This window comes from Xyrauchen texanus, chromosome 25 (assembly GCF_025860055.1).
Source record: "Xyrauchen texanus isolate HMW12.3.18 chromosome 25, RBS_HiC_50CHRs, whole genome shotgun sequence".
Lineage (NCBI taxonomy): Eukaryota > Metazoa > Chordata > Actinopteri > Cypriniformes > Catostomidae > Xyrauchen > Xyrauchen texanus.
Window position 1 is genome coordinate 2,053,081 of NC_068300.1, and position 21,360 is coordinate 2,074,440.

Sequence of the window (21,360 nt, forward strand, 5' to 3'; positions counted from 1 at the left end):
GATAATCAATTCTCCAATCCCCTCCTTCGTGGACTGCTCTGGTCGAACCCACCGACGGTACAGGTTCCGAAGCCGGTGATACGTCTCAGTTGGGGATTCTCCCAACGGTACTGCCGAAGCCCGGAAGCGCTGCCGATACGTCTCCGGTGAGATATTAAATTTTTCAAGGAGAGCCTCCCGCAGCTCATCATACACCTCGGCTTGCTCCTCATCCATAGCCAGATAGGCCTCCAACGCTCTGCCTGTTAGCAACGGCACCAGCCTACAGCTCCACTCCTCCTCAGGCCATCTCCACATCCGTGCCAGACGCTCAAAGCGGCATAGAAAGTTTTCCATATCCTCGCCAGCTTGGAAGACTGGCATTTGTGGCTCAGATCTTGGTGGTGGTGCTGATGGTGACCTAGATCGGCCTGGCGTCGGAAGCTCCATTTGTGGACTCGCAGCACTGCTTGGTGTAGCCGCTGACTGAACCGTCTGCTGCATGGATTCATGTATTCCTCGGAGTTCAGACAGATATCTCTCCTCCCTCTGTTGTTGAGCACCAAGGAATTCCCGCATTAATGCCACCATCGTCCCCCTTGTTGTGACAGTGCTGGGCTGAGGTGAACTGGCTCTTGGATATTCCTCTGTCTCCTCACCCTCCGATTCACCCAGTAAATCCAGTTCCGGATCTATTGCGCTCTGGCTCCCTTGTGAACGTGGTTTCTGCCCTCTCTGTGTCTTTTTACGAGTGGCCATCCCACTTCTGACACCAAACTGTAGGGAAGTGGGTTTTGATGGCCCACTTCCTGAACGTGGTATGGTCCAAGATGGAAAAAATAAAAATGATGGCCCAACTCGCAAATGCACTATGGTGCAAAATGATGGTTTATTTATATAGAGGTGAACCTTATTTACAAGCGAGTCCCAAACTGTACAAAAATAATCAACTCTTCCACCGGCAAAAATATCTTAACTAAACAAAATAAATAAAATAAACAAAAAACTGTAAACACCTATCCACAATACACGGTTTCACACAGCAAAACATTATTTGATTTGTTCGTGGCACCACAACTGCACACTCACGCATCAGCCTACCAAGAGACCCTGAATGAATATTCAGCCACTCTTTTATACTGTTGGCTCCTCCCCTATTGGAGCCAACCATTTACCAAAGACCAGGGGGAATATCAAATTTCACAGTGCTTAAGTACTACATAAACTTGCACTAATAAACAGTAAACATAAATATATACCCATAAAATACATACCAACATCACATAATATTCTTTTAAGACATAAATGACCTATAGGCACAAAAACATTTCCCAAATCACATGACACATAGTATCCTCCGTTCCGGGTGATGCCATTATTGCAGAGACGTGACAGTGCGCTATAAATAGCCCTCGATACCAACAATCACGTTTAATCTGTCTCTTTCACACCCGGAATCAACTCATCATGAACAGGTAAATCTATTTGAACGTATATGTATGCGTGTGTATGCGATGTGAGTTTATTGTATCAGGACGATGGGTACTTTGAGTTTGAATGAACAAGTGCTATGTGTCTCGTGTGCACCCGGACCATAGCGGTAACAGAGGAGTGACAAATTTGAACGTGTGTGTGTGGGTGTGTCAGATCCAGCACCAAACTGCCATCAGATTAGGTCTCCTTCTTTACATTCAACTTCATTGATAATACAGCTGCGGAGTTATGAGCATTTTTTTAGTTGTAGTGCCCCCTATAGGCAATTTTGTACGAAGACTCAAAATGTGCTGTTATACATGTATATCACGTTTCGTAACATTTGGCCTTTTCGTTTGGTAGATATTGGTCAATATGCACAAAATGGATGATGGCTGACCAATTCGTTGGCTTATTTCTTCGCAACGCTTCAACGAATCAAATTTCCTTGGATAACTTTTTGTCAGGAGGGTTCACAGAAGACACACACCAATTTTTGTGAGAATCAGATATACGGCATAGGAGGAGTTAGCAAAAGTTGCTTTTTTAAGAAATTAGAATAGCGGACACATTTGATAAAATGCCATAAAACGAAGATATACAATCTGTCCTGAAACAAAACCAGTTGAGAACCACTGAGTTAATGTTACAGACAGGAGCAGTCTGGCCTCGCTGTCGTGCACCTACAGTATATGTTAATTGTTAATAATCATAGGACATTTTAAATTTCACACAGCTGATATTCTGGAAAATATCCTCCAGCTGCGGGCCGTTGGAGAGGGGCCCCGCTGTGCTGGCATATCATTTGCCTAGAGTTGCTGACTGTTTTCTTTGCCCTGCCCTGGTTCGGGGCAAACATGTCCTAGTCAGGTCAGACAGCACCACTGTGGTAGCATACATAAATCGCCAGGGCGGCGTACGTTCCCACCACATGTCACGACTCGCCCATCGTCTCCTCCTTTGGAGCCAGCAGTGACTCAGGTCGCTGCATGCCACTCAAAAACCCTTGGCAATCTCAATGTGATCGCGAACGCGCTGTCACGACAACGCTTGCCAAGCGGAGAGTGGAGGCTTCACCCCAGTCGGTCTAGCTGATTTGGGAACGTTTCGGCAAGGCCCAGGTAGACCTGTTTGCCTCCCGAGAAACCTCCCACTGCCCCCTCTGGTATGCCCGAACAGAGGCTGCCCTCGGGGCAAACACAATGGCACACAGCTGGCCCACGGGGCTGCGCAAGTACAAATTTCCCCCAGTGAGCCTTCTTGCACAGGTGCTGTGCAAGGTCAGGGAGGACGAGGAGCAAGTCACCCTAGTGGCTCCATACTGGCCCACTCGGACTTGCTTCTTGGACCTTACGCTTCTTGCGACAGCCCCTCCCTGGCGAGTTCACAGAAGACACACACCAATTTTTGTGAGAATCAGATATACGGCATAGGAGGAGTTAGCAAAAGTTGCTTTTTTAAGAAATTAGAATAGCGGACACATTTGATAAAATGCCATAAAACGAAGATATACATTGTGTAGGTCTTGGTGCAGGGATTTAGCGGAAATATCTCAAGTTTCGTAATGGTCGGCCATTCAGATTTGATGTTGTTAGCTGCTGAAAATTGATTGGCTGCTGGAGGCCATGTTTTTTATTTGTCGGACTGATATTGACAGATATGTTAGCCTTTGGCCCCTACAAGATGCATACCAATTTTCAACTTCATCGATCATACGGTTGCAGAGTTATGTTTGTTTTTTGTTTTAGCGCCCCCTATAGGCGAAATTGTTCGCGACTTTGCGTACATCCTCAGAATGTTCAGTTGTCTATGTGTATCAAGTTTCGTAACAATTGGCCTTTTTGTTTGGTAGATATTGGTCAATACGTACCACATGAACGATGCCTGATGAATTAGTTGGCTTATATCTTTGTAACACTTTGACGAATCAAAATTCTTTTGATACACTCTTGTCAGGAGGGTCCATAGTAGACAAATAGCAAATTGGACATATGGCCTAGGAGGAGTTCAAAAAAGTAGGTTTTACAAATTATGCAAATTAGTGTGAAAATGTTCATGACTGAAATGAAATCAGAGATTGTGTGACAAACGGTTTAGGAGTTATGGGCCAAAAAGTAAAAATGAGCACTATAGCGCCACCTTGAGGTCGATACACTGTAGACCTCTAGGGGACTACCTTCCCTCAAAGTTTCAGCTCTCTACAACTTACAGTTTGGACTGCACGATCAGTTTATGGCAGAATAATAATAATAAATATAGCTGCAAGCAGCAATTATCGGGGTTCAAGCCTTTTAAGAACTTTCAAAGTATGCAAATTTGTACAATGTATGTATTTGTACAGTATACGTACTTTGTAAGTTGCTGAATTTGCAAACTGGTGTTAAATATGACTGATGCAAAAAGTTTCATGATGGAAATGAATGATATGTTGTTCGACTTGGGCCAAGGAATCCAATGATGTAAGACACTTGAGTGTGCGATAAATGGTTTAGGAGTTTTGGGCCAAAAGGTAAACAAGATCAATATTGAGCCACCTTGAGGCCGATCGGGCCCAAACTTTGATACACTGTACTACAAGCCCTTCAAGCTTGAACCCCTAATACAAATCCTGACAATTACAATAGGGTTTCACTTCATTGCTCCTACTCTCAAATCCTATTTTCTTGCACTATATTCAGTCTTTACAGGTATGAAAAATCACAAAACCATTCTCGCGCATCAAACTAGTTCTCATTGGCTTCGAAAGGGAGTGAAGTCAGTGTATGGAGGTGAACGAGAACAATTAGATCACTTAAACGATTGGTTTAAAAAGACTGATTTATTCACTAACAAAGCATTACTGATTTTCTTAGAGGATGCAACTCAATTTGGAAAAATTACATCTTTGGGTTAATCTTTCCAACTATTACTTAATCTGTAAGACCTGAAGATGATTTTTTCTCTACTTGACAATTCTATTTTTAAAATGTCTATGTAGATTACTTGCAGCCCTGCAACATTTTCCACATAAAGAGCAGTTGTATGATTTCTCTCCAGTTTGGATTTTCTTGTATGTTTTCAGGTTATGCGACATATTTAAACTCTTTTTACAGTGAGCACTTGTAAGGTTTTTCTCCAGTATGAATTCTCTCATGTGTTTTCAGGTTTTGTGACTGAGTGAAACTCTTTTCACAGTGTGAGCACTTGTAAGGTTTTTCTCCAGTATGAATTCTCTCATGTGTTTTCAGGTTTTGTGACAGAGTGAAACTCTTTCCACAGTGTGAGCACTTGTAAGGTTTTTCTCCAGTATGAATTCTCTCATGTGTTTTCAGGTTATGTGACAGATTGAAAGTCTTTCCGCAGTGTGAGCACTTGTACGGTTTTTCTCCAGTATGAATTGTTTTGTGTGTTTTCAGGTCTTGTGAATGAGTGAAACTCATTTCACAGTGTGAGCACTTGTAAGGTTTTTCTCCAGTATGAATTCTCTCATGTGTTTTCAGGTTTTGAGACTGTGTGAATCTCTTTTCACAGTGTGAGCATTTGTAAGGTTTTTCTCCAGTATGGATTCTTTTGTGTTTTTTCAGGTTTTCTGACAGATTGAAACTTTTTCCACAGTCTGAGCACTTGTAAGGTTTTTCTCCAGTATGGATTCTCTCATGTTTTTTCAGGTCTTGTGACTGAGTGAAACTCTTTCCACAGTCTGAGCACTTGTAAGGTTTTTCTCCAGTATGGATTCTCTCATGTGTTTTCAGGTTATGTGAAAGACTGAAACTCTTTTCACAGTGTGAGCACTTGTATGTTTTTTCTCCAGCATGAATTCTTTGGTGCTGTTTCATGCTGCCGGCTGTAGTAAAGGTCTTCCCACATTCAAAGCACATATGAGCCCCCACAACGGTATTTATTTTCTGGTGCTTTTTCAAATACGACAGGTCTGCAAAATGGTTTTCACAAAAAGAACACTTATAAGGCTTCTCATCTGTGTGAGTTTTCAGATGTTTTCTTAGGCTTGAATTCAAAACAAATGTTTTACCAGACTTATCACATTCAAATGGTGTCACTCCAATATGACAGTGGAGATGACCTTTGAGACAAACTGTATATGCAAAACCTTCACCACACTGATGGCACATGTAAGGTTTCTCTCCAATATGAACTTTCATGTGTTTATTAAGCCAGCTTTTATGTTTGAAAACCTTTCCACACTCTGAGCAGGTGAAAGTATTTTTGGCTACTTTTCTTTTCTTCTTTTCTGGTGATAAATTCTTAGTCTTTGAGCAACTCAGAGATTTTTCTCCAGTTATAAAATCATGATGTTTCTGACACTGAAGTTTGTCCTCCACTTTATTCAGTTCTTGACGTTTCTCTTTCACTTCCATCAGCTCTACAATAAACACAGTAAATGGACAAAAATCAATTCAAGAGGGAGAAACATCAAAAGAAATCAAATTGAACCTTAATTCAATGTCAGAACACAACAAACATCCAGTATTAATTTGTGATGTTTGCTGTGCAAGTGGTATTTATTTATAAAGTTTATTCCACCTAATAACTGCATTTAATTATAGTCATCAGGGTTTGAAATTAACACCCGCCCACCATAGAAATCAGCAGTAGCGGGTATTTCTTTCACTCTTACTAGCCACTTTGGCAGGTGACGTTTTCAGGGTTTTTCCTGCATCTAAAATTCTGTGAAAGCTGGGCCACAGCCGAGGTAAATGTTATTGTATTCATCTCACGTTCAGCAGGGGGTGTACATATAAATATATGCACTAAATATGCTGCTCATATCAGATATGTGCATCAGTGAGGGCTGAATGAAGCATGGTTTTGTATCAGGAATGCAAACTACTCACCTTTTAGCTAGGGTTGCAGTGGTATACCGGTTTCAGAGTATACCACGGTATGAAAATTGAAATTATTTGCTTCTCTATGGTATTGAGAAAAAAAAAATGCAACCGGATGGAGAATCTCACCTGTGCGTGCGCATCTCCTTTCCTTTCAGCCTCGTCAACTTGCGCCACAAACACACACACGACGGAGAAAATGTCAGAGAGAAGCGAGGTGAGGGGGTCTGACATAAGTGAGTGTGTGTGAGTTAAAGCAGTGTATCTCAACTGGTGGGTCGCGGGTCTATTCGGACTGGGACAGCAGAGAAAAAACAATGACATGGTTCTCCCATTGAAGATATTTCGGCGGCCGCCCAAGTTATAGCCAATTTAGGACTGCCGAGGGAGATTTAATGATAATCTTGCAATCAGCTAACAGCTTCTCATCTGCACTATCGCACAAGTGTAACATAACCAGCTCACACTAAAGATCGTGTGCGTGCAACAACCGGGTTTCCTTCGATATTGTGGAGCGCAGACCACAAAACTGATGTGACCATTTCAGACTTTTCTATTTTAAAACATTACTGAGAAAGTCAAGTCAAACCCATCAAACAGTAGGCAGCCCTGACATTCCAAACAGCACTGAGGAAAAGCTACACTGTGCTATGCGCTATTTTTGTTTTTTCATTATACATCATCACCTTTACAAAGTTGTTTCACAATTTTATGTTATATTTTGACAAAATGTTATAGTTTCATATGAAATAATCTAACAGGTAGAATCTATTAGACCTAATTTTATATCAACAGTGGCAGTCGTAGTTGTTTATTATTATTATTACTATTATTTAAGAAAGCTACACTGACCTAACCATAATAAAAAGGAGCCTTTCCTCCTGTGTAATATGTAAGTTCTGTTTGAAATATATTTGAAATTAGGAAACAAATGGGATAATAATGGGCTCATATAAGCAAATATGCTCTGCAATTTTTAAAAGGGGGAGAGAAAACTTCCTGTAGATTTTGTTGTTGACATCAACAACAAAAATAATATCACTTGATGCATGATGTTGTACTTGAAAACCATGACAAAACTATGCAACATAAAAGGAAATGCGACCCAGTATACATTAAATACAGCTTACGTTTTTACTAGGGTGGGTCACCGCTTGATTTCCAATGTACAATCTGTCCTGAAACAAAACCAGTTGAGAACCACTGAGTTAATGTTACAGACAGAAGCAGTCTGGCCTCGCTGTCGCGCACCTACAGTATATGTTAATTGTTAATAATCATAGGACATTTTAAATTTCACACAGCTGATATTCTGGAAAATATCCTCCAGCTGCGGGCCGTTGGAAAGGGGCCCCGCTGTGCTGGCATATCATTTGCCTAGAGTTGCTGACTGTTTTCTTTGCCCTGCGGAAGTTCCTCCCGCTGGTTCGGGGCAAACATGTCCTAGTCAGGTCAGACAGCACCACTGTGGTAGCATACATAAATCGCCAGGGCGGCGTACGTTCCCACCACATGCCACGACTCGCCCATCGTCTCCTCCTTTGGAGCCAGCAGTGACTCAGGTCGCTGCATGCCACTCAAAAACCCTTGGCAATCTCAATGTGATCGCGAACGCGCTGTCACGACAACGCTTGCCAAGCGGAGAGTGGAGGCTTCACCCCAGTCGGTCCAGCTGATTTGGGAACGTTTCGGCAAGGCCCAGGTAGACCTGTTTGCCTCCCGAGAAACCTCCCACTGCCCCCTCTGGTATGCCCAAACAGAGGCTCCCCTCAGGGCAAACACAATGGCACACAGCTGGCCCACGGGGCTGCACAAGTACAAATTTCCCCCAGTGAGCCTTCTTGCACAGGTGCTGTGCAAGGTCAGGGAGGACGAGGAGCAAGTCACCCTAGTGGCTCCATACTGGCCCACCCGGACTTGCTTCTCGGACCTTACGCTTCTTGCGACAGCCCCTCCCTGGTGAATTCCCCTGAGGAAGGACCATCTTTCTCAGGGACGGGGCACGCTCTGGCATCCGCACCCAGACCTTTGGAACCTCCATGACTGGCCCCTGGACAGGACGTGGAAGATCTAGCCGATCTACCACTTGCTGTCATAGACACGATCATCCAAGCCAGAGCCCCTTCTACCAGGCACCTTTACGCCCTAACGTTGAAAATTGGTGTTCTTCCCAGGCTGAAGACCCACAGAGGTGCGCAGTTAGGTCAGTGTCAGGTTTATTTCTGCAGGAGAGGTTGGAGAGGAGAATGTCCCCTTCCACCCTAAAGGTGTATGTCGCCGCCATCACGGCCAACTACGATGCAGTAGATGGCAAGTATCTGGGTAAGCACGACTTAATTATCAGGTTCCTAAGAGGCACCCGGAGGTTAAATCCCTCCTGGCCAAGCCTGTTCCCCTCCTGGGATCTCTCAGTGGTCCTCACGGTCCTCCAGAGATCTCCCTTCGAGCCGCTAGAATCAGCTGGACTCAGGGCCCTCTCTCTTAAAATGGCCCTGCTGATCACGCTCGTCTCTATCAAGAGGGTCGGGGACCTGCAAGCGTTCTCTGTCAGTGACACTTGCCTGGAGTTCAGTCCGGAAGACACATATGTGATTCTAAAACTGCGGCCGGGCTACATGCCCAAGGTTCCTACCGCGCCCTTTAGAGACCAGGTAGTGAACCTGCAAGGGCTGCCCCGGGAGGAGGCAGACCCAGCCCTTTCGTTGCTGTGTCCGGTACGTGCTTTGCATACTTATTTGGACCGCACGCGGAGCTCTAGACGTTCTGAGCAGCTCTTTGTCTAGAGGAACTTGCCGACCCAATCCACTGCGGGTACTTAATCTACCCTGTACTGGAATATGTGCTCCACAGGTCAAGGACTCCTACGCGGACTCCCCCGTGTGTATTATCTGCGGTACGGTCCCCTTACAAAAGTGGACCCGCGTTTTCCTTAGGCAGTCTCCGGCTGCCCTCCGGTCACCGTGTTGTAGCAACTCCCCCCCTCCTTGAGACTGGATCTACCATCTGCCACTTTCCACATGTCGCCTAAAAACCCATGTGACGTATTCACCACTCTTACCTCCCCTTCCGGGCAGGTGTGGTCTCCGCAGGGTCTTTTCCCCCTGAAAGAATAGGTAACTGGTTAAGACCCCCTTCCCTTGATTCATGTAAGGGCCCCGGCTGTTTATTGCTCTATGCGAGAAACATAGAGAGAAAAGAGGCCCAGCCAGGCTCGGCCTGTTCCCAGGTTGGCAAGCGTCGCCTTGTTCCCCTGTCTAGGGTAACCAGAAGGATTCCGCCAACTTTTTTGGGGCATTGGAGAAGGGTACGTGCAGTCTGACACAGCTGGTCGCCTGTGCACGTTAAATACCTGCCCGCGTATACCGAACACGTACACGGCTCAGCGCATGGCGTGATTTAAAATGGACCCCTAATGTCGCTTCTCCGACACAATGTCGAGAGAGCGACAGACGGGGAACGTCTATGTTACAGATGTAACCTCCGTTCCCTGATGGAGGGAACGAGACGTTGTGTCCTCCCGGCCACGCCGCTGAGCCGAGCCACTGTAGTGGCCGGACCATTTCCGGCTCAGAAAAATCCTGAATGAACTCCTAGTGTTTCCTCGCCTTTATACCCATATGTACGGGGGCGGGGTATGCAAATACTATCTGCCAACTTCTCATTTGCCTTTTTTCATAGATCAGAGGCATATTCGGCACTCAATAGAGACCCCTAGTGTCGCTTCTCCCACACAACGTCTCGTTCCCTCCATCAGGGAACGGAGGTTACATCCGTAACCTAGACATTTTCCCAAGTCAATTAGGACATCTACTTTGTGCATACACAAGAGTTTTTTTTTCCAACAATTGTTTACAGACAGATTGTTTCACTTTTAATTGACTATATCACAATTCCAGTGGGTCAGAAGTTTACATACACCAAGTTAACAGTCTTCAAGCAGCTAGAAAGATTCCCTAAAATGATGTCAAGCCTTTAGACAATTTGCCAATTAGCTTCTGATAGAAGATGTACTAAATTGGAGGTGTATCTGTGGATGTACTTTAAGGCCTACCTTCAAACTCAGTGTCTCTTTGTTTGACATCATGGGGAAAATCAAAAGAAATCAGCCAAGACCTCAGAAAAAAAATATTTGGACCCGGTTCATCCTTGGGATGAATATCCAAATGCCTGAACTACTTGACTGTCATAAATTATATTCTCTCTTAACAACACACAGGCAACTGACTATCAACTGACAGCCTGAATGTCAATACAGCACAATTCAACCTAATGTATTTTATATACAGCCGTGGCCAAAAGTATTGGCAGTGACATACATTTTTTAGTTTTCTGCTTCAGTTGTTGTGGTGTTGATTCACATTGTTTCTAGATTATTGACAGAGTGATCAGATTCATTTTAAATAATTGCAAAAAGCTTCATTGGCCAAAAAAAACAACTTGATCACAAAAACCCAAATTTCACAGTTTTTTGGCCCTGGCACAAACTGACCAGCTAACATAATTTCACTAATCATTTCAGCAGCATCTGGACATCTGGAAAACGGGAGAAGAAAAGGTGAACGCTACCATGAGTCCTGTGTCATGCCAACAGTTAAGCATCCTTAGACCATCCATGTGTGGGGTTGCTTTTCATCCAAGGGAGTGAGCTCTCTCACAATTCTGCCCAGAAACACTGCCATGAATAAAGAATGGTAACAAAATGTCCTGCAAGGGCAACTTCTCAAAATGATCCAGGAGCAATTTGGTGATGATCCGTGCATTTTCCAGCATGATGGAACACCATGTCACAAGGCAAGAGTGATAATGAAGAGATCATTGCATACAAGAGATCATTGCACAACTGAAGTCCACAAAAAGGATCCTTGCATACAGTATGTCCCTGATCTGTCAAGATGTTGCAGGATATGATGCAATCCCATGTATGACTACATCATCCACAGACCTGTTTGCTCGATAAGCAAATTGAAGGGGATCTAGAAAGGGTCCAGTGATGTTCTTCAGGTGGGCCAACACCAGTCTCTCAAATGACTTCATGACCACAGATGTCAGGTCTGTAGTCATTAAGCCCTGTGATTTTTGGTTTCTTTGGGAGAGGGATAATGATTGAGCATTTGAAGCAGCATGGGATCTTCTTTTAGCCACTCTGATTTCCCTATTCAGTGTGTTTCTGGCCTGATTGTACAAGACTTTATCCCCACCCTGAAAGCATCCTCTTTGCATGACAAAGCTATCTGAGTTTTCCTGGAACCCATGGTTTTTTCGTTAGTGAATGATAAGCGTCCATTTGGTCAAATCACTTCCACTTTTCCTTGATGGTTCTGTAGTCACTTTTAAGTTTTACTTTCCAGTGACGCTGGTAGTGACGATTCTCTCTTACCAATCATTGATCTACAGGGTTTTGACATAACATTTAGTATCGGTTCGGCTCGCTTGGAACCTCGACCGAGTTGGTAATAAAAAAGTATCAGGACTATCCACAGTGGAAACCCCCCAAAAGCCAGCACAGTCTAGTTGTACCATTCTGTGGAAAAGCCCCAAAAGTCAAGGTAATGGAGTGGCCAACTTAGACCCCGGACATCAATCTGATATAACATTTGTGGGCAGAACTGAAAAAGTTTGAGCAAGGGGGCCTACAAACCTGAGTCCGTTACACCAGTTTTGTCTAGAGGAATGGGACATAAATCTAGCAACTTATTGTGAGAAGCTTGTGGAAGGTTACCCAAAACATTTGACACAAGTTAAGCAATTTAAAGGCAATGCTCCTACTACTAACAAAGTGTATGTCAACTTCTGACCCACTGGGAATGGGAAAAAATAAATAAAAGCTGAAATAAATCTGTCACGTATTCCTATTTTTGTGCTTTTATGTTGAAATTCTTGTTTAGTTCACACTTTCCTGTTTCCTGTTTTTGTAGTCCATTGTAGTTTTATTTTATGATTGTTCTCCCTGATTATTTCCACAGGTGTTCCTCAGTCCATTGTTTTCCCTGTTTCCCTGGTCAGTCTTCACATGTTTAATGAAGTGATCTCAACGTTTGTTCCCCGTGTTTTGTTTCTTTATGTTAGGAGTTACCTGGTTTTCTTTTGTTCATTAAAGACGCTGAATTTAGATCCTCCATTCTCTCCTGACTCGTTACAAAATCATTCTCTCTAATATTATTCTGACATTTCACATTCTTATAATAAAGCAGCAAGGTGCGATGCACTGCGTGTTGTGACACAGTCCTCCCGTAACCATCATTAAAAAAATGTGTGACTTTTGCCACAGTAGACAACCTGTTGGTTCAGACCAGATGGGATAGCCTTCATTGACCTCACGCATCGATTATCCTTGGTTGCCCAACACAGTGTCGCCGGTTTGTCCCTCCTCGGACCACTGTCGGTAGGCACTCAGCGCTCCTGACCAGGAGCACACCACAAGCCGTTTCAGAGATGCGCTGACCCAGTTGTCTGGCCATAACAATTTGGCCCTTGTCAAAGTCGCTCAGGTCTTTACTCCTTCCTATTTGTCCTGCATTCAACATATTGACAGCGAGAACTGATTGTTCGTTACCATCTAATCTACCCAGACCTTGACATGTGGCCTTGATTGGAGATGATTAACGATATTCGCTTGTCCTGTGAGTGGTCATACATTTTTGGCTCATCATTGTAAATTTCTGATAACATCTCAATAAATGTAGTTTAGTGTTTAATGACCCTTTAAATACAGGTTAGTTATTATGTTACTATGGTGGGTCGCTACTTGAAGTCCATTGTAACATTTGGGTCTCAAAGCAAAACTAGTTTAGAACCACTGGCCTAAAAATCGAAACTACACAGGATGATGAAATAGAATAATAAAGTGTGCTTTATTCATTATTTGCAGCTTTCTTTTACTTAAGTTGGATTGCAAGTGCACATCTTCACTTTTTCTTTTGTTCCCCGTTGCTACGCTGTAGTTCCAAATACGTGCAGCGCCGCTGGTAAAAAGCAGTTAAACTGAGCACTTAAACAAAAGTAAAAACAGCAAGGAACTGCTTTGATTGATAAAACAACTTGTTAAACGACAGTCGATTGACATGAAAATGTAAATCATTAAAGGAAGAAACATACCTTTAGAAATATAATAATCTTCATCTCTCTGTTGTTCCTCTACTGTATTTTCTTCTTTTATCTCCTCCTGCTTCACTTCGATCTTCACTGGCAGCATCTGCTGTTCTCCAGCGTTACAGACCGAAGTCGGAGACTCTGTGGAGGTTTGATCATCATCATCATTACTATGTTGTTCCTCTACTTTGATTTCTCCTCTCATCTTAATCAGGTTTCTGCAGTCCAGCAGCTTCACTGAACACATCTTCACTGGCAGCATCTGCTGTTCTCCAGCATTACAGACAGAAGCAAGAAAATCTGTGGAGGTTTGATCATCATCATCTTCATTACTCTGTTGTTCCTCTTCTTTTATCTCCTCCTGTTTCACTTCAATCTTTACTGGTCTCTGCAGCATCTGCTGTTCTCCAGCATTACAGACAGAAGTCAGAAACTCTGTGGAGGTTTGATCACCCTGATTACCATCAGTAGAACAGAGTAAAGTGAGCTGTGAGTCCTGTGTGTCTCTGGATCTCCGTTCAGAGAGTTTGTCCAGCAGTCGCTGTGGTGTGGACTGATCTCTGCTGCTCCACACTGAATCCTGACATTCTGTGGAGGTCCCATCAGTCACACACACTGAAGATTGACAGGAAACCTTTTCCAGCTCCTGACAAACACAACACAATCACATCTGTACCGTTCATAATATCACATCATTTGAAAATGTACAATCTCAACTTTAAGGATGAAATGAATGTTTAACCTGTAACCTGTCTCTCTCGTCTCTCTCCATCAGTTTTGTCTTCAGTGATGTCACCTCTTTCTTCAGCTGAGAGATTTCTGTGATGAAATCATCAATATCCTGCATGGACAGATCAGTTCCTACTGATTTACAGCAGATCACATCCACCTGCTCTCATGATGAACATCTAAACACAAAAACATCATCATTATAATGGACTGACAGTCATCAAATGATTATTACAGGATTATAAACAGCTCTGTTAAATAACTTTGTTTCTGATATGATAGCCTATAAATATAAATGTGTGGAGTTTGGTTTCATTTTACAGACAGCAGGAATATTATCAGATATTATAACAGACTTTAACATTTACTCGCCTTCATTTAACTAATTTACAATCAGCCGATGAATTTAACGAGCTCATTTATCAGAAATGAAACATGATATTCTCACATTTCTGCTTGTTTCTCCTGAAACTGAATATTTTAAAGCGTCCGTCACAAAAATGCCACATACGGGATAACAGGATTATTTTACGATCATTAAAAATGTACATGTACCAAACAATACACATCAAAACTCAATTAATGGAGCTTTTCTGTCTCCTACTGGACTGGAGTGTGGATGCATTTGGGAAAACTAATTTTGGGATTTATTCTTACATTTCGGTGACTTTGGGAGCTTTTTTTTCTAGTACACTTGTGTAGCACTAATGTAAATACAAATGGTTTCAAAAGTTCAATTTTATATTTGAATTTATTAAAGGCATTGCAACAATTGCCAAAATATGCTTTTTTCATTATACAAAAAAACGTTTTTTGCATTAAAATATTTTTCACACTCTCTCTCGCCTGCCATTGATCAAGTTTACTATTTACCATGATTTTACTACAGTATCCATATTTTAACAATTATATTCAAAGTGATAACATAGTAATAATACAGGAAAATGAAAACTGTGGATAATTGTGTTATTATGGTTTGAGCACAAATATCATAGTTTAACTGGTTACTGTAGTAATTTAATCATGGTATTTGAAGTAAACCCATAATAATCACAAGATTAATCATGATAAATATATAGTAAAATAAAAACACACTGAAGCTAAAGAACATACAATATAAAAATCATGGCTTTACTATAGTAGTTACAATGACAGTGTGATGTTTTTGGTATGAAACATGGTTTTACTATAGTAATATTGTAGTAAACATGACTGAGGTGGGACATATTTGTTTTAGTTACTTTAGGACCAAAACCATGTTTTAATAAAGATTATTCATGGTTAATCTTGTGATTACTTTGGATTTATTACAAATACAATGGTTAAATTACCTCAGAAATCACAGTTAAACTACAGTTATTGTAGTAAAACCATAATAATCACTATATTATGTTTTTTAACCCACAGTATTCGTTTTCCTGTAGTACTATAGTTTCACTACGGATATAATGGTTAAAATATGGTCACTGTAGTAAAATCATGGTAAATTTATAGTGAGGGAACCAAACAAATTCCCCCTGAAGGGGCTCCGAAGTTTTATGTTTGTTTCTTCTGAAACTGAATATTTTAAAGAATCCGTCACAAAAACCGCCAAAAACGACGATAATAATCTTCTATTACGATCATTAAAACGCTAAAGAGAGAAAAACAACATCCACAGAAAAACACAAACATAAACTCACAAATGAAGATAAACACAATCAAACACTTACAGATCAATTCTTCTCTTCTTCTTGTGTTTAATGGCGCTTTTGCGTCTCCTACTGGACTGGAGTGTGGACGCGCTCAAGTTTCACTGGCTAGAGCGTACAGAAAGGGGCGGGGCTACACGAGTCGCTCCGCCCATAACTTACTCTCATTGGCTCTGTCGTCATTTATAGATGTTTTTTTTTTGTTTTTTTTTATTGAACAAAAAGCACAGGGGATACATGTATCAAGCACAGAAAAATAAAATAAAATAAAATAAAATAAAATAAAATAAGACAGTACACTCAAAGTAAGCAAGGCAATAGGATAAGGGATAGTCCACTAGAAAAATAAACACAATTCACAAGACATGCATAGAAACAACAAAAATACCAAATGAATACAAGTAATTAGAAGTAAATAACATTGGGAATACATAAATAAAAAATAAAAAATAAAAAAAATATATATATATATTTTCAGAAAAGCATGAGGGAATTTATACTGAAACCATAATTTCTTTGAGCAACAAAGAAGTTTTAGCAGCTTTCTTATTAGCTGATAAACAAAGAGAGTCGTAAAATAATTTCAAATCAACACAAAAAAGTCTAAAATTGGGCTTAGAATCAGTTACTTTACATTTATGAAGATGAAACTCACCACATAAAGTAAGCAGTTTTAATCTGTCATCCATCTCCTTTGATCCGGAGTCCCAAATCAAAAACAACACATTCACAACCTCAAAAGTAAAGAGTTTGTAATAAGCAGAAAAAATAAGCCAGGCTACTTTTTTCCAGAACTCCTTTGCATAATCACATTCAAAAAACAAATGTGGTACTGTTTCCAAATTAGAATTACAGAATGCGCACTGTGAAGAGATGTCCAACTTAAATTTAGAAAGAAGAGAGTTACAGGGATAGTAATTATGTAGAATTTTAAAATGAAGCTCTTTCCACTTGTTAGGTAACAGAAACTTATTAATTCCAGCCCATAATGGTAGAAAGAGAAGGATAATTTAATTTCCATTTGAAAAAAGCTTTGGGATGACGGCTGATCTTCCTAATAAGAAATCTTCTAATCCAAAAATTGTTACATTTGACATTGGAAAGCTCCAAACCTCCAATACATAACCGGGCAATTCACAAACGGATGCTCTGTAGCTACAGTCTGACCTAACCATATGCAAAAGTTTAGGTGACATAGAATTAATAACCCAGTTATAAACTTTAGGTGAGGAATGATAAAGTCATTGTAGGAATAAAAGCTGCCATCCTTCTTCAACAAATCCAAAACAAAAAGAACACCTTTGTCAACCCAATCCTTAATAAAGATAGATTTTTTTCCACGCAGCACATTCTGATTGTTCCATAGAATACTCCTATGAGGGGAAAAATTGTGGCAAAAGGCTTACAGGCCTCCAAGGCTTGCTTATGAAAATTAGCAAGCTTGAACGGAAGTTTGTTGCATTTAAAATCGCAAGACAATAAAAAACGTAACCCCCCCACATTTTTCAAAGATAAATTTAGGTTTGTGAAACCATAACAAACTAGAATCAGCATTCAGGCAGCGTTTAATCCAGCCGATCTTGAAAACCTGATTGAGAGTACTGAAGTCCAAAGCATTCACACCTCCCTCCGAAGTATTTCTTATTAGAGTCTTCCTTTTAACATACTCAGTTTTATTTTTCCACAAGAATTTAAATAGTATAGAGTCGATAGATGAGCAAGTTTTCGGGTTGACATATAAGGACAAAGCCGGGTAAACAATCCTAGAGATGCCTTCAGCTTTAGATATCAATACACGACCATAGATAGTTAAATTTCTTTGTAGCCAGCAATTGAAGACATTCTTTAATTTTTTTGTCCGTTGTAAAAAATTATCTAGAATTCTATCTTTGGGTGATTTACTTATTAAAATGCCTAAATATCTAACAGAACTTTTAATCTCAATACCTTCTATATGACCTTTTTCAAGACTGTGAATAGGCATAATTTGACTTTTATTTCGATTAACAGTGAGACCAGAAGCATCAGAAAATGTTTTTAAAGCTTCCAAAATAACAGGAACATGTTTCTCGTCTTTTAAAAACAAACAGGTGTCATCCGCCAGTTGACTAATTAGAAAAGTGTGTTCAGCTACAACAATACCCTGAACATCTACACAGCGAGTAATAAAAATATTAAGAAACTCTGTAACTAATAAAAACAAAAATGGTGAAAAAGGACACCCTTGTCTGATGCCCCTGCTAACCGTAAACCGGGGAGAAACACCATTCACCAAAGATACATTGCTGTTAATATTTTTGTAAAAAATCTGAACTATTCTAATAAAGGAAGAGCCAAAACCAAATTTGCGCAAAGATTCAAACATAAACTCATGCTCGACCGTGTCAAAGGCCTGTCGTTTATAGATGTACATGATAGGAAATGCGTTTTAAAATAGTTCATCTGGATCATTTTGATTATAGTGCTGTGGCTCGTAAGTGACTTGAATTTGTGTTGTACCTCACATGTCATTTCTAACAAATTTAGCTGGACGGAGTCACATGAAATGATGAACAAAAATCAAAATCAATAACATGTATATATATATATATATATATATATATATATATATATATATATATATATATATATATATATATATAGGCCTATATATATATATATATAATCGCCATAGAGTGAAAATGAAAAAAGTGTATTAGAATTGTAATATACCCAGATAGCAATGAGTCGGGGCCGCTTTTTAAAAGCGGCAGCCGCCTTCCTACCGCCTTCGTTCCGCGGCCGGCCCGCTGGCCATCCGCCGTTCCGCCGCCGTTATATGGAAGGCGGACCTTCCGCGGGGAGTCGGAGGCAAACGCTATTTTCGAGCGATCTGCCACCGCTTATTGTATATATATATATATATATATATATATATATATATATATATATATATGCAATATATAGGCTACACATTTAATATTTATAGCATGCAGTTTATCAAGAATAATGATTGATCAAACCAGACAAATTTCCATTTTTCCAAGTACAGTAACTGTCATTGAAACAAGATGTCAGATCACTGAAATATAAATAACAGAAAAATACAAACATTATATATACAACACACACTAAAGAACATGCAGGTTTCCAATTAAATTTTGGTAAAAAAAAAAAAACACTATTGTAACACTTACAATAATTGTTAATAATATAAAGAGGTCAGGGATGAAAAGAATTACCAGTAAACACAAGCAATGAGGATATTTAGTACCAAATAAAGTGCAGGATACCAAATAAATTGAGGTATAACATCATATTTACAAGTCATAAGTGGTAATAATTTAGAGTAAAGCTCTGGAGTAGAATATACCATTATAACTGCAATGCTGACCTGTGGCACAAGGATTACACTAAATATAATAGTAATATAATATAACCACAATGATCATACCAGTAACTTTCCCTGTAATTTCTATCCACAGTATGTTATGCATGGCATACAAGTTTATAATGAAGAACCCTTATGAGAACATCAATTAAATTTCATTTTTTTCCCTGAAGCAGAATATTAGTTTGTAAAAGGGGAGGAAAAATTAAATAATGAAATATTGGTATACAGATTTTGGTTGATATATCATACTGTACAGTGAAATTTGCTATTGTTATATCCCTACTCACCTGAAGGACGGATAGATCAGGCAAATCTCCAGTCAGGCCTTTGTAGAGAGTGTGCTCCTTGAATAACATAAACTTTCATGAGTGGAAGTTGCATATCCACAGGTATTTTAATTCAAACATGCAACATATTGTAATAAATCTACAATATTCAGCCTTTACCTTACACCCTTGGTTGTTGCTCTACACTTTTATTATATTAAATACTTATTTATATAGCTTGCTCACTGTATAATCATGATAGCCTAATACTTATAACACAAGATTGCATCTTAAACGAATGACTGAGTTGAAAACTTGAATAAGAACTACTTTTACACGGAGGGGACCAGCTAGGGAAACTTACCTGCCTACAATAACTGTTTTCATTTGATTTGAGTTACATTAAACATGAATAATCTTATCCGAGTCCCCAGGAACATCAAATCAAATCAAATCAAATCACTTTATTGTCACACTACCATGTACACAAGTGCAACAGTAGGTGAAATTCTTGTGTGCAGTTCCGAGCAACATAGCAGTCATGACAGTGACGAGACATATACCAATTACAATAAACAACACACTTACACAACACAATTTACATATCAAATGTACACATACTTACACAACACAATAATTATATACAATGTACAGTAAACAATACACACAATATACAATACACAATATACAATATGGTGGTGGTGTAGTGGTCTAAGCACCATAACTGGTAATCTGGTAATCAGAAGGATGCTGGTTCAAGCCCCACAGCTACCACCATTGTGTCCTTGAGCAAGGCACTTAACTCCAGGTTGCTCCAGGGGGATTGTCCCTGTAATAAGGGCTCTGTAAGTCGCTTTGGATAAAAGCGTCTGCCAAATGCATAAATGTAAATGTAAATATATATATATATATATATATATATATATATATATATATATATATATGAAGTAGTATGTTGAGGAGAATATGTTGACAGTCCAGTGTGAGATTATAGATGAATGCAGTGCTAGTTATTGATTGTGATAGATCAAGTGTTCAAAAGTCTGACTGCTTGGGGAAAGAAGCTGTCATGTAGTCGGCTGGTGCGGGTCCTGATGCTGCGATTCCGCCTGCCTGATGGTAGCAGTGAGAACCGCCCATGACTCGGGTGGCTGGAGTCTCTGATGATCCTCTGAGCTTTTTTCACACCGCCTGGTGTATATGTCCTGGAGGGAGGGAAGCTCACCTCCGATGATGTTTCTGGCAGTTCGCACCACCAGCAGGGCTTTGCAGTTGTGGGCGGTGATATTGCCGTACCAGGCAGTGATTTACATTTACATTTTATGCATTTGGCAGTGATGCAGCCAGTCAGGATGCTCTCTACAGTGCTGGTGTAGAACCGTGTGAGGATGTGTTGGTTCATTCCAAACTTCCTCAGCCGTCTCAGGAAGAAGAGGCGCTGGTGAGCCTTCTTCACAATGGCCTCAGTGTGGACGGACCATGTGAGTTCTTCAGTGATGTGGACACTGAGGAACTTGAAACTGCTGACTCTCTCTGGTGCTCCATTGATGGTGATGGGGCTGTGTTCTCTGTCTTTCCTCCTGAAATCCACCACAAGCTCCTTGGTTTTACTGACGTTGAGGGAGAGGTTGTGCTCCTGACACCAGCGTGTCAGAGTGTGCACCTCCTCTCTGTAGGCTCTTTCATCATTGTCAGTGATCAGACCTACCACCGTCGTATCGTCAGCAAACTTAATGATGGTATTGGAGCTATGTGTTGCCACACATTCATGTGTGTATAGTGAATACAGGAGTGGGCTGAGAACACAGCCCTGCGGGGCTCCAGTGTTGAGGGTCAGTGATGAGGAGATGTTGCTGCCCATTCTAACCACCTGACGTCTGCCTGACAGGAAATCCAAGATCCAGCTGCACAGCGAGCTGTTTAAGCCCAGAGCCCGG

The 21,360-nt window shown here is 40.7% G+C and overlaps 1 protein-coding gene and 1 pseudogene across 1 annotated transcript in view; one reads left to right on the forward strand and one right to left on the reverse strand.

Moving 5' to 3' along the window:
- The window catches only part of LOC127618539 (zinc finger protein 721-like), a 176,836-nt pseudogene that overhangs the window by 25,803 nt on the left and 129,673 nt on the right, over window positions 1-21,360 (forward strand).
- Window positions 4,297-21,360, reverse strand: part of LOC127618631 (uncharacterized) — a 342,725-nt gene continuing 325,661 nt past the window's right edge. The window contains 2 exon segments of the mRNA XM_052091204.1: window positions 4,297-5,268; window positions 15,890-15,899. Coding sequence (XP_051947164.1) covers window positions 4,539-5,268; window positions 15,890-15,899 — 740 coding nt within the window. The 3' untranslated portion in view covers window positions 4,297-4,538.